Source organism: Panthera pardus, unplaced genomic scaffold (genome assembly GCF_024362965.1).
Source record: "Panthera pardus isolate Hobbes unplaced genomic scaffold, ASM2436296v1 HiC_scaffold_25, whole genome shotgun sequence".
Taxonomy (NCBI): Eukaryota; Metazoa; Chordata; class Mammalia; order Carnivora; family Felidae; genus Panthera; species Panthera pardus.
The window spans coordinates 65,643,292-65,657,583 of NW_026526821.1; the positions used below are offsets into that span (position 1 = coordinate 65,643,292).

The following is a 14,292-nucleotide window of genomic DNA, read 5'->3' on the forward strand; positions in this document are numbered from 1 at the left end:
TTTGGGATAATACTCATTCCTCTGTTTCTCATGCTGTGAGTCTAATCACCAGCCAAGTGTGAGCACCTGCACTTTGTTAAAAAGCGCATTGTCAAAGTGTAGACAGAATAATAATCCCTCGTGAATCCCAGCCAGATTCCAATTTGGGTCACTTCTACTTGAATCACTCTGTAATTTCAGTATGGCTCTTTGTTTCCAAACACGTACATACACAGTCACACGCACATTCTTTAAACAGCTGCCTACCGCACCTCCGGTGGAATGCCAAAGATGAAATATTAGCTTAAAAGTTTTGTCTAATGAGGGGCGAGGGCTTAGAACACTTGCTATTTATTCAGTTCTCAAGAAATCCAAGCCATCAGCAAGTTAAAATGTTGGACTGGCTTTGAAGACTGCTTGCTAGTGATGGATCAGGTTTTCCTGCTTGACTTTCCTGAAATAAGTAGCCCTTAACTCTAACACATTTTTTTTAAAGGAGAATTTCTTCATTTAAGGGCAACCTTCCTGATTTTTTATCCCCAGGATAGGGAATGGCAAAAAAGAGCAGCTGAGTGGGAGGCTGCCCACTAAATCACCTTTCCTCTAAAGTCCTCATGACTGAATTTCCTACTAAGCTTCTTACAACTGCTTTAAAAAATTTAAAACTACACAATGGCAACAGATTTCATAATGACTTATCAAACTATCCCAGCTTCATCACACATTTTCCTACTTTGATCTTGGGGTCTTCCATTTAAAACTGTGTACTTGTCTCACACACAGAGATGCTTCTGAAGTTTAACATTCATGCTACAAGCAGGCTTAAAACAACTGTGGTATCATCTACTGAACAGACAATCCAACCACAATGTTATAGACATTTCTCCAAATTATGGTCATCTGGGATAGCTATATATAATTATCTTGTTTTGTTTAAAGAAAATAGAAAACTCAAAGACCTTCATGTAAAGAAAGTCATTCACAAGTGTTTGCCATGAAAATGATCACCTTTTTATCCAGTTTTTTATAAAGTAACAAAATGTTTTAACCACTAAATGGAAGAAAAAAATCCTGTTGCATGACAAAATTTAATGCAAGTGGGTAAAATGATTACAATTAACTGTTAGAAAACCTATTTTTAAAAATAAGTAGCTACATCACATGAACAAAGCATCTTGCTTAGAGTACTACTATTATCCTTTCTCTGAACCAAATGACTTTTTACTGTTTTTCCATCACTTAAACCAAAAAAGGTCAGTGTTTCCTTAAAATACTCAACATTAAGAAAGGCCTATATTACAGGGTCTAGGTACATGATATCAGCAATAAGTTGTGTTAACCTCAGAAATAAAACAATTCCACCCTAATAAGCTAAAAAACAATTTCTCAGTAAGTACATATTTAATTTTGTATGTTTTCTCAGTTAAATCAATATTCTTGCTGGCTGAACAACATTTCAAAATTACACAAGCTTATTTCCACCTGAAGACCACACTGCTCTCTTCTGATCAGGCATTATTGATGTATCTATATAGTCTTGGGACTTTTCAAAGTATGCTCTAAGTGGTACAGAATGATTTAAGAACTCTAATTTTTGTATTAGACTGAATTTGAATCTTGGCTCTGCCATTTATTAAATATGGAACCCTGTGAAGTCACCTTACCTCGGTACCTTGGTTTCTCACCTGTGAAGTGAGGAACGTACCTCATCATAAAACCCACCTCACGGGGATTGCTGTAATGAGTAAACGACAGAATACACTATGTGGTACTTAGCACCATGCCTAAAACAGTATCTGGCACATAGTACATGTGAGCTATAAATTGCTAATAATCTTTTAGTTCATATTCCCAGTAGGCACATCTAAGTTGCCATTATAATCTAGAACACCATCATTTCCCCAAATACACAATCTCTGAAGCTGATCCTATTAAAAAAATGCTTCCCAAAATTTGTTAAGTACTTTAAAAATATTTTTTAAAAACTACATCGAACTAAACTGTTTCCTTCTTGCCAAACATGATCCACAGGTTTTGTATGTATATGTCATATAATATCAGGGGCTCACAGACCCCCCACCTATGGACTCCTGGTGAAGAATCACTGTACTCGAACCTCACAAGTATTATTAACTGTTCTAGTCAGCCAAAGTAATACAGTGACCCTCTACATTTTGGTTCAGCATTTTAAGGATCAATTTCAGTAACGTAGATGGCATTTGTTATGTGATTTGAGAGTAAGTAACTTAAATATATTTTATTATAATCTGCACAATAGTACTTAGGTTCCTTTAATACATATTAAATGCAAGTAGATTTTCACCCTTTTCCTGTCACCAAAATGGCGTCCACAGGTTTTGATGCCACCACGTGACAGCTAGTCAGGTAAGTCACTGACTATGGCAATTTATGAGCTACCGCAGGTGTCCTAAAGTGATGATCAGGTATTTGAAATTAGAGGAGGATTTTTTTCTGAAATTAGTTTCAGATATTCAACAGAAGTTTTAAAATAACTGTACAAAAACATTAGGCCACTTAAAAAAAATCCTTAATATTTTGCTTAGGAGCTTTCTTTGGCTCTTCTGGGGAGTAAGCAGCACAGTCAGTGGGGTAGGAACGGGCTATGCTGTGGAACCACTTCTAGCTGCATGGCCTTGGCCAGGTCGCTTACCATTGGAGCCTGAGTTTCCCAATGTGCAAAACAGGGATAATAGTACCTCTTGTACTTAAAACATGGGGCAATTGTACTATTTTAGAATCTGTCATGAAAGCTGTGAAGCACCATGCATTGGTATCACTTTGTATATTATATGTTTTAACTTGAAAAAATTAAACTTCTATGATCACTGGGACACCTGGGTGGCTCAGTCGGTTAAGCATCTGACTCTTGATCTCGGCTCAGGTCATGATCTCACAGTTTGTGGGATAGAGCCCTACGCTGGGCTCTGCACTGACAGCACAGAGCCTGCTTAGGATTCTCTCTCCCTCTGTCTCTGCCTCTCCCCCACTCACGTGCGCGCATTCTATTTCTCTCTCAAAATAAATAAACTTTATTAAAAAAAAACCTTATATGGTCACTAAGTATTTCTTAGGTAACTGACACTGCTAGGTAATAATTAGAAGTGGCGGTTTAGAACAAGTAAAATAGTTCATGAGCAATGTTATCCTGTGCTATAGGAACTATTCCCTTGCCTTGGTAATCCTCTTTAATACATGCCAATCTTCACATGAAATGTCTGGGGAGTAAAAGCTTACAGGAAAACTCTAAAAGCCATACAACACACTGCATTATATTAACCATATGTAGCCTCATCTCAGAAATAGAAGGGCACATTTTGCTCCTGGCTGTCAGTTTTTGTAAACTTTAAGAAGCATAAGTACAAAAACTGATTTTAAACCAACCACTGGTAGACGTGTGTGTCATTTGTAATAGTCTCATTCGAATGACTCCATTCACTCAAAACTACTGAGCCCCTACTATAAACCAAGCAGTTAAGTTGAAACTAAGATGATTTGATTTTGGATATTTAATTTTAACAGTAAATTCTTAAAAATACGTGTTGCAACGGAACTGTAATCTTTAGAAAGGTATAGGATATCATAGATATCCTAGGGAAACTGATCTTTCTACAGATCAGAAAACCTAGAAACAGAACAACTCACAATCACTAGGATGACTGGCTCCTCCAGATAACAAAGTAAGATAAAACCCAGGGAGCTAGTTCTAAATTTCCCACAAGCTACCGTTTAATGTTTAGTTTATTGTGCTCATTTACCACAAATGTCCATTGGCATGACACAATTCATCTTTCAAAGCCTGATGACACTTCCACTAGCTTTAAATGATCATTTGTATTTTCCTGTGTATTTGATTGTTAGTGATGCGTTTTTCCAGATGTTCTTAAAGCAAATGCTATTTCTTGTCTGATGTAGAAATACATTATAGATGAATCTACTCACCCAAATGCATTTCTATGGTTTAAGTCTGCACCGATCCAGGCATACCGTACCACTTTCCTATGACCAAGCACACGTTTAGAAGAGCTATTTGTGGAGAGGTGTGTAGTCTCCAACCTGCAACTTTTTGTTGAAGTGATGCTAACCTATAGTGCTCCTTGCCAAGATTGTGAAAATAAATTAACCTGGCTAGCACCAGTCTTTCTCATGTGGAAGTCCTGCCGGCAGAGTATTATCAGCATGATTACCATACAATGAACCCACCTTTTAAATACAAAACCATTGCATTGAGGAGGGCCCCTGTTGGGATGAGCACTGGGTGTTATATGGAAACCAATTTGACAATAAATTTCATATTAAAAAAATAAATAATAAATATAAAACACTTTCTGTCAGTTAAATATTATATAGGTTTTTTTTTTCCTCATGCTTGAAACATAAATCCTATTCATATGTTAGTATTTTATTTTGGTCTGCCTACAACACTGTATAATACCTTTGATAACAGAAACACCAATTAACCTAAAAACATGCCACCCTTTAATAATTAAATCCATGATCTTAGTTTTATCCCTCACTCTAGCAGTATTTCCAGTAATCCTTATGATCCCTAGCTTCAATTTATGCATTATCTGTAGCATCTGTGACTTTAGAAAATGAATATATATTTTTCACAAAATTTTTAACCTAAAACTAGAGAAAACAAAAAAGTGTTTTTAAATATAACAATGCCTTATATAGATTATGGGAATAAGTACAAATATTTTAAAACAATTTTAAATTGTTTTTAAAAAATGCTCAATTTTGCTTTTTAACTTTATAGGAAATATGTATACTCAGAAGATATGTGATTATCTGGTTCAATTCCATTTTAGAGATAGCAGCACTCAAGTGCAGAGTTTAAAGGCAGTTGTAGGTTCTCTAGGCACAAAAGCTCTGAATATTAACTTCCAATTCTCTCCTGCAAGTGTATTAAATTTTATGGTTTAAAATACATACACCACCAGTGGTCATGGCATTTATATGAAATTCTTTTGTGGAAAGAAATGCAATATAATAACTACTCAAGCTTTTCCAAGGAGATCTAAACTATGGCCTTTTAGAAAGGAAGAAGGGAAAGAAAGAGAAAGAAAGGGGGAGAGAGAGTGAAAGAGAGGAAGGAAGAAAGAGGAAGGAAAAAAGAAGGAAGGAAGGAGAGAAGGAAGGAATGGTAGAAGAAGGGAAGGAAGGGGAGGAAGGGAGAAAGGAAAGGAAGGGGAGGGAAGGGGTGGACAAAAGCTATTTCTGAGTCCCCAGCAATAAAGAGAATCAGGGTTAGATCCTAAACCTGGGCAGTACAAATAACACAAGGAGGCAATCAATGCGCTCTCCAATACTTTGAAAACCCAAATAATGGAATTTGTATTTTATGGTAATGCTAAAAATACAGTCATTAAACTAGTCCTTTTATAGGTCACAAATGCCTATAACATTAATTAAGCAGTAACTATGTGTCAGGTTCTGAACTAAGTACTTTAGAAGGATTATATAATTTAATCCTCACAAGTGGCAGAGCCAGGATTTGAACCTAGCAATAGCTCTTAATCATCACATTATCTACCTATTAATAAAACAAGTGGGTTTAAAAACTTTATGGCAAATTTCCTTTGCTCAGAATAACCAACATTTCTTAACCTCACATTCATTTTTTTTTAATAACATGAAACACTGGCATTTTTGATAAAGAATTAAGACATTTTCAAGATAAAAATCTCATAACTATTCTATAAAACATTTAGAGCATATTAAATCTGAATCTAAATTATTGTTATCAGTTAAATCCAGTCTTGTGTAATATTTACCTGTTATACTTACATTGAATATATGCTTTGTACACAGTAGGAACTTACGTAGCTATTTAGCTACAGCAAATAATTATAATGTACAAAGGTTTTCCACAGTCAGAATGTTTATTTTGTCAGTAACTATAAAACCATGAGCATTCTCTGGGAGTAAAGGGGGCTGCCTGGGTTACAGGCAATTTAAATGTTTATTTTCTTGCTGATATTTAAAGGCAAGTAATTAAAGCAGGGAAGAGAAGATATCTTGCAAATATTTTTTTTAAAAACAATAAAAATGACCAACATGGTTGTGGGTAGCCACCATACCATATTCTCTTTAATCAAATCCTCTTCCTGCCACCTGCAAGAGAAGGCTCCCCTCCAACTTTAAAGATGTCTACTCTCTTTTGTCACTTGTCATTATTTAAAATTCATACTAGTAAATGAAAAAAACTTTTTTCATGAGATTACATATTTTTTAAAAAATTTTTATTTTTGAGAGAGAGAGAGAGAGAGAGAAAGAGAGAGACACAAAGCACAAGTGGGAGAGGGGCAGAGAAAGAGGGAGACACAGAATCCAAAGAAGGCTCCAGGCTCCAAGCTGTCAGCACACAGCCCAATGCAGGGCTCAAACCCATGAACCATGAGACCATGACCTGAGCAGAAGTTGGACACTCAACCAAAAGTTGGACGCTTAACCGACTGAGCCACCCAGGTGCCCCAAGATTACATATTTTCAATAGACCTTCTTAGTCATTTGGTGATGAAATGATTTTAGAAATATAAATATGCTTGAAATTGCTCAATACAGAACTCATATCATTATAACCTTATGTTTGGCCTCTGGAACTTTATACAAAGTCAGATTTCAGTTCAAAGTATAGAAAATTGAACTAATACATGTAAATGTTTTCTTGTGGGGTTGTTTGTATGTGTGTTTTTAAAGAAGAAATACTCACTTGACAAGATACTCTTGTTCCTCTGACTAGAATATAAATAAAAGGAACAGAGAACTAAAATGTCTTCTTTATACATGTTATGCTTTAGATAATATTAAGTATATACAGTAGTCTCTTCTTATGAAATTTTGCTCTAGAAAAAATCTCCATTTTGAGGTAATGCCATATTTCTTTATCAGGTTTATTTGTTACTCTGGCAGATTCTGTCAGTATCAAGAGCCACACTGAGTACTTACTCTATGTAGTTACTTATGAAGAACAGAACAAAACAACTTGTTTGCTGAAATTAAAAAGTGAAAGAAAAAAATGAAGCCTCATCATTTCTCTAGTTTGTCAGCAAGTAACTGCTAAAAGAGAGAGGAGCAGGTGATTCTTATATGAATAAAGACGATTAATTATACATTATCATTTCACCAACAGTAGGTTTCATAATTTTAAAAAGATTATAGTGAATATGTAGGTCATTGACCTGGAACACTCTGAAAACAACCCAACAGTAAAGACAATTAAAGACCCAGTAATAGGGGTGCCTGGGTGGCTCAGTTGGGTGAACGTCTGACTTTGGCTCAAGTCATGATCTCCCGGTTCGTGAGTTCAAGCCCTGCATCGGGCTCTGCGTTGACAGCTCAGAGCCTGCTTGGAATCCTCTCTCTCTTCCTCTCTCTCTGCCCCTTCCCAGTTCTCCCTCTCTCTCTCTCTCTCTGAAAAATAAACATTAAAAAAAAAAAGAACTGGTAATATTCCAGTTGAATCAAACATTCTTAATGAAGACCAACACTTTTTACAGAAATTAACAAGCTGGAAAATCTTTTTTAAAAGTCAATAATTCAAACGGAAACTTTACATTAATTTAAAAAGTAAACTATCGATTTGGATCTAGCTTACCTCTTATTGTAAATAAGCACTGAGGTAGAAAAATGAGAGTAGGTAGCTAAAAGCCTGGACAATCCAAAATAGATAAATAGATTGAAAATCATCAACATATATATTTTCTATGCAAACCTAAACCCAGATTTTACAAAGGCACATCTACTCCCCACATATCAGTTTCTACTTCTACTTATGATTTAGACAGGTGTAAAATATCAAACATTTACACTCTGAAATACTCCATCTACATGCAAACTGACATGTTAATCACACATTACCTTACCAACTCATTAAAGCTGATAGCCCATAGTGTTTTATATATCAATAATTTGTATTTAGATTTAATTGCATGTATCTGAAAGTAATGAATCTACTACAGATTAAAACACAACTTGCTATGTATACTTTTCAATGATTTTGATTGTCCTGCTCCAATTTAGAAATCACTGACCCTGTTGAATGAAATTAAGTTCCATAGATGGTAACTTGAGTACAAATGAGTCTCCATCTCCTAGTGATCACTGAGATGGCCAAGGAAATATAAACAAAAACCTTTATCAGTACTAAAACCTTGAAAAGGGTATCAGTGACACAAACCTCCAGGGATGTCTATAACACATAATAGATGAATAGAATAGGGAAGGGAAAACCCACCAGACTTACTAAACATAAAAGAACAACTTGTCTGTCTAGGAGACATCTACTGGAAAACAAAGAATGGACTCAAAATAGGCATTTAAGTGCAAGACATATAATCCAAATCCCTTTAAAGCCCTTGGAAAGTGAGATACATATCAAAAATTTAACTCAGCTATTATCTAGGAATTATACTAGAGAAAATTGACAAATATGCAAAGATGTATGCTTAAAAATGATAATAATCACCATAATTATAACAGTAAAACAGTAATTGTGAAACTATAAACAATCTAAATGTTCATTCATAAGAAACTGATATATGATTTCACCCAAATAATGGAATATTATATATATATATGTAAATGTTCACTGACAAGGAATGAGCTCCATAACATACTACTGAAGGAAAAAAAAAAAAATTAAAAATGACATATATACACCACTCATCATCAGGGAAATGCAAATCAAAACTACAACGAGATACCACCTCACACCTATCAGAATGGCTAAAATCAAAGACACAAGAAATAACAGGTGTCAGCAAGGATGTAGAGAAAAAGGAACACTTGTGTATTATTGGTGGGAACACAAACTGGTCCAGACACTGTGGAAAACAGTACAGACATTCCCTCCAAAATTAAAAACAGAACTACCCTACGATCCAGGAATCACACTACTGGGTATTTATCCAAAAAACATAAAAACAATAATTCAAAGGGATACTTGCACCCCTATGTTTATAGCAGCATTATTTACAACAGCCAAATTATGGAAGCAGCCCAGTGTGCACTGATTGATGAATGGATGAAGATATGGCACATATATACACTGTTATATTATTCAGCCATAAAAAAGAATGAAATCTTGCCATTTGCAATGACCCAGATGGATATACAGAGTATAATGCTAAGTGAAATAAGTCAAAGAAAGACAAATACCATGTGATCTCATGGATATGTGAAATTTAAGAAACAAAACAAACAGGCAAAGGAAAAAGAGAGACAAACCAAGAAAGAGACTCTTAACTATAGAGAACAAACTGATGGGTTACCAGAGGAGAGGTGGGGTGGGGGGGGGGGAATGAGGAAAATAGGGGGTGGGGATTAAAGAGTACACTTACCATGATAGAAAAAATAAAATGATTTAAAAAATGCATACCCAGCAATTCCACTTTAAGAATTTATCTAAGGAAATGATAGTACTATTTTCCAAAGACTTAATAAATAAGGATGTTAATTATGAATTAAGATAACAGCTAACGCTTCTTACACATAATCTCATTTAGTCCTCACAACTATTGCCTCCATGTTACAGTGAACCTGTTCAATAACACAGTAAATGGAAGAGCTGCGATCTGAATAACAGCCCTACACATCTAAGCAGAAACAAGAGCATAGAGGCCTTATAAGCTATGCCAAAAGGCTTGGACTTTATTCAAGGCAAGCAGTGAGGAAGCCACTGGAAGATTTTAAGCAGGAGAAATGACAGGATCAGGTCTGCAGTTTGCTATGTAAAGAATGGTTTGGCAGGGAGGACATAAAGCAAGATGAGAGACACCTGTACAAGTTATAGAATTAAATGTAAATGAAGAGAAGATAGATCCAAGAGATGTTAAAAAACTAGAATCAACAGGGCACCTGGGTGGCTCAGTCAGTTGAGCGTCCAACCTCAGCTCAGGTCATAATCTCACAGTTCGTGGGTTCAAGCCCTGGGTCAGGATCTGTGCTGACAGCTCAGAGCCTGGAGCCTGCTTCAGATTCTGTGTTTCCCTCTCTCTGTGCCCCTCCCTCGCTCCCGCTCTGTCTCTCTCTCCAAATAAATAAACATTAAAAAAAAAAAGTAAAAAACAAAACAAAACAAAACACTAGAATCAAAAGGGCCAGTGACCTGTTCAATCTGAGCTGTGAAGGGAAGGCAGTATCAGGGATGACTCTCAGGTTGATGACTGGAGCAAATGGGTGGATGACAGTGCTACTTACATCACGGGGGAGAAAGAAAAAGTTGAATTTTAAGTACATTGAGTTCAAGGTAGCTATGGAACCTCAAGAGGAACACACTGTTGCATTTATGAGTCTGAAGTTCAGAAGCCACGGGCAGGAGATAAAGATTCAGGATTCATTGGCCATATTTTAGTTGCAGTCATGGCCAATGAATAATGTTATGCAGGGAGAGTGAGAGAAAAAAAGATGTTAGAAATCAAGGGAATACTGGTGTTTTAAGAACAGGTAGTCTGGAAGAAGCTCTCAGGGAGGCTGAGAAGGAGAAACTAGAGAAGTAGAAAGAAAAGCTGTGGACACTGTTGTTGTAGAAAGTCAAGATAAGAGTTTCAAGCAGGGAAAGAGTGTGTTTCCAGTGAGTTAATGCTCAGAGAAGCCCTGACAGTAAGGTCTAAAAAGTCTTTCTTTAATTTAGCAATAAAGTGACTAAGGACAGGGCATTTAAAAAAAAAAAAAATGACATATACATTATAGTTATACACAGACAGAACTGCACAAATTATCACCAAAACACAAATGAAATGAGGGTTGCCTCTGGGTGGTTGGATATTTGATAATTTTTCCTTTCTCCTTTATAATTATTAATATTTTTTAAATTTTCTAAATAAATATGTACTGTCTTTGTAATAGGAAAACAATTCTCTTCATGTTGAAAAAAAGAAAGTATGGTTTTTAATACTACAGTTCCATTTGGGAAAAATTATCTTGAGAAAATAACTGGAAAATCCATGAAAATATGGATTCAAGGTGTTAATCACAGCACTGTCTATGATAGTGAAATACTGGCAATAACCTAAAGGATCACTAGTGAATTTGCTAAATAAATTTAGGGATAAACTATATAATGGCATACTACGAAGTCATTAAAAACGAAGACAAAGATATATTCATTACTAGCTTGGTGCACTTCGAAATATTATATGTTTCCTCATCTGTAAAATGGGAATAAAAAGAACACTTACTCATAGTGTCTTAACCTAGCTTATTAGCTATTTCCTATTGTGATCAGAAACAAAAACCTGAGGTTTATGAGTTTCCCCTCGATATCATGTACCCCTACTTCAAAATGTACTTTGCTATATGCTTTTAAAAAATCTCTCAAAATTAACATTCAACTTGGCCATAAATCAAGTTAAGAAAATACGAATCTAAGAGCACAAAGGCAATGAACATCTAAGTTGAAAATAGGCAATTTCTGCAACTCTACCTTGTTTTTAAAAAATTCCTATAAATATTCATAAACTAAGCTTATTTATTCACTTATGCATGTAGAAAAAAATAGTGCTGGAAGACAGAACCAGGCTGATCTGCATGCCAATGGGCCCTGTGGCCAATAAGAGGTAACCGAGATTACAGTGACAGGGAAGTGGCATCCCTACTTAACTGAACAACATCATTTATACAGGCATACTGGCTAGCTTCCTCAGTTTTACCATCACTGTACAAACATTTATTTTGTTGCTTTAAGTAGCTGAAACCAACCTGCCATGGTCTTTCCCAATCGAGTGGAATAGGGAAGGCGCCAAGCCATGTTCCTATAAAACTAGAAATTGTAGTGATCTGAAGACTGTTCTCCCAAATGGATGTAACTCTGTAAAACACAAATACGTAAATCATTGGTGGTATATACCTTAGCTGCTAGAGAATCAAACAGTGGTGCAAACTGACACTACACATATATGCTCTGTTCATTTAACGATCATCTTGAATTGGCGTATATTTACCATGAACTATTAACAAGTAATCGGTAAGAGAATATAAATGTTCTTCAGTGCGAAAGGTAATATGTGCAGCACATGGCGAAAGTCAAACAATATGGAAGAGAATTTGCAGTGAAAGCTGACTTCCTCCCACCCTTATCAACTCTGGGTCCCTTCCTAGCAGTAGCTACTATCACCAATGTAGTACATATCCTTCTGGAAATATCTTATGCATGCACAAACATATACACAATTTTGTTTAGAACGGTATGCATTTATGTATACATCCTTTATCAAAACTCAAATGCATATTTATAAACCCAATTTTGCTGTTTTGTTTTCCCTTGTTAATTATACTAGCTATACTAGTATTCCACTGCATGGAGGGAACATCACTTATTCAACTAGTTCTTCTGATTGCACATTTCATGTAAACAAATCAACACTATTTATTTGATGGGGCAGGAGTAGAGAACAAGAACAACAGATTTCAAAATAGCCAGTGATTTCGCCTACCATCCTTATTGATTAAGTGTGTATCTTAGGGGGTAAAGGTGAAAAGACAGAATTCTGCCATTCTGAACCGGTCTGGGTTTCAGCCTCTCACAGTGTGACCACTTAGCCATGTGGAGCATGAGTCTGGTTACAGGAGAGTAAAATCCCACCACAGTGCAGTAAGTAGGGTCCAAATATTCACTTGTTCAAAATGAAAGGTTGTTATACACAAAGTTTATGAAAAGCAGTTTTTTCCAGCCGGTGTGGGAAAAAAGGAAAACATTTCTTCTGTTAGAGGACTTCTTTCATTAGAAATGGGCCATTACATACAAAATATACACTGAGTTAAAGTAGCCCCAAATGACAAGTCAGTTCCTAAGCCAATCCCTCTGTCACCTGTCTCTCTCGTTACTCCCCCTTGGTCCACCTACACAAGATAAGAGCTTTAGCTTGTCTGTACTGAAAACCAGGACTGGAAGAAGGTTGGAACCAATCACCACAGGTCCCAATCTGTATTATTTGCTGGGCTTCACTGTTCTTTTTATTTTATATAACACCTAAAAATGCAAGTCAATTTCTTCAGCTAGCATTCAACAAAACAGAGATCTGTCCCAATCCTGGAGGAAAAAAAAACTGGGGAGTTGAACGTAAAGAGGGAACTCTACTGTTCAGGCAATTTAAAGGATTTTCTAGGGTTAATTTTTGACTATTTGTGGCTGACAAATGTTGACTAGCTTTCACTTAACACATAAGTCCTCTATGTTGCAATACATAAAGTGATGTGCCTAGAGACATAAAGTCTGGGAGAGGTTGAGAGTAAGGTTTACTTTCTGCTGGGAAGAATTTACTTCTCCCATTTTATGGAAGAAGAGGAAGTTCCATCAGAATTGGGAGAATGAGTGGCATCTGGGCTTGACAAACTGGAGACAGAGCTGCACTGCAGACAGAAAGAACTCAAGTAAAAGTGGTTGAGGCTGAGTGGAAGAATGGGAAATAAGGCTGGGTAAGTAGGTTAGAGTTAGGATTTTTAAAAATAGCACCTTTACTGAGTACAGTGAAAACCTGCCCCGGATAGCCCTTTCTCGGCCATACAATTTACTCACTTAAAGCACACAATTCAATGGTCTTTAGTGCATTTAGAGTTGTGCAACCATCATCCCAAAATGACACCCTTTTACCCATTAGCACTCACTCCCCAATTCCCCTTTCCTCCAGCCCCAGGCAACCACTTTCTGTCTCTAGGGATTTGCCTATTCTGAACATTTCATATAAATGGAATTTGTGATTGGCTTCTTTCACTTAGTGTAATGTTTTCAAGATCCATCCATTTTGTAGCACCTGAAAATACTTTTTTATTGTCAAATAACATTTTGCTATATGGATATACCACATTTATTCTCTCTATGCATCAGCTGGACATCTGAGTTTTTTTGAGTTTTTGGCTACTATGCATAATGCCACTATAAACATTCATGTGCATGTTTTGTGTTCTCATTTTTCTTTGGGATATACGAAGAAATGGAATTCCTGGGTCATATGATAACGGTGTTTAATCTTGTAAAGGAACTGCCAGACTGTTTCCCAAAGCATCTGAGCCATCTTATATTGCCACTTGCAGTGTACGAGAGTTCCAATTTCTCCCCATCTTTGCTAATGTTCTTTTAAATTTTTTTAATGTTTATTTATTTTTGAGAGAGAGACAGAGAGAGAGCACAAGCAGGGGAGGGGAAGAAAGAGAGGGAGGCAGGGGATCCAAAGTGGGCTCCATGCTGACAGCAAGACAGCCTGATGCAGGGATCGAACTCGTGAACTGAGAGATCATAGCCTGAGCTGAAGTCAGACGCTTAACTGGCTGCGTCACCAAAGCACCCCTCTA

At 36.3% G+C, this 14,292-nt stretch overlaps 1 protein-coding gene across 4 annotated transcripts in view; it reads right to left on the reverse strand.

Moving 5' to 3' along the window:
- Positions 1-14,292, reverse strand: part of PIGF (phosphatidylinositol glycan anchor biosynthesis class F) — a 105,720-nt gene that overhangs the window by 3,002 nt on the left and 88,426 nt on the right. For all 4 annotated transcript variants that reach the window (XM_019413284.2, XM_019413004.2, XM_053890663.1 and 1 more), the window contains exon 5: positions 11,704-11,812. In XM_019413284.2, coding sequence (XP_019268829.1) covers positions 11,704-11,812 — 109 coding nt within the window. The remainder of the gene's footprint in view (positions 1-11,703; positions 11,813-14,292) is intronic.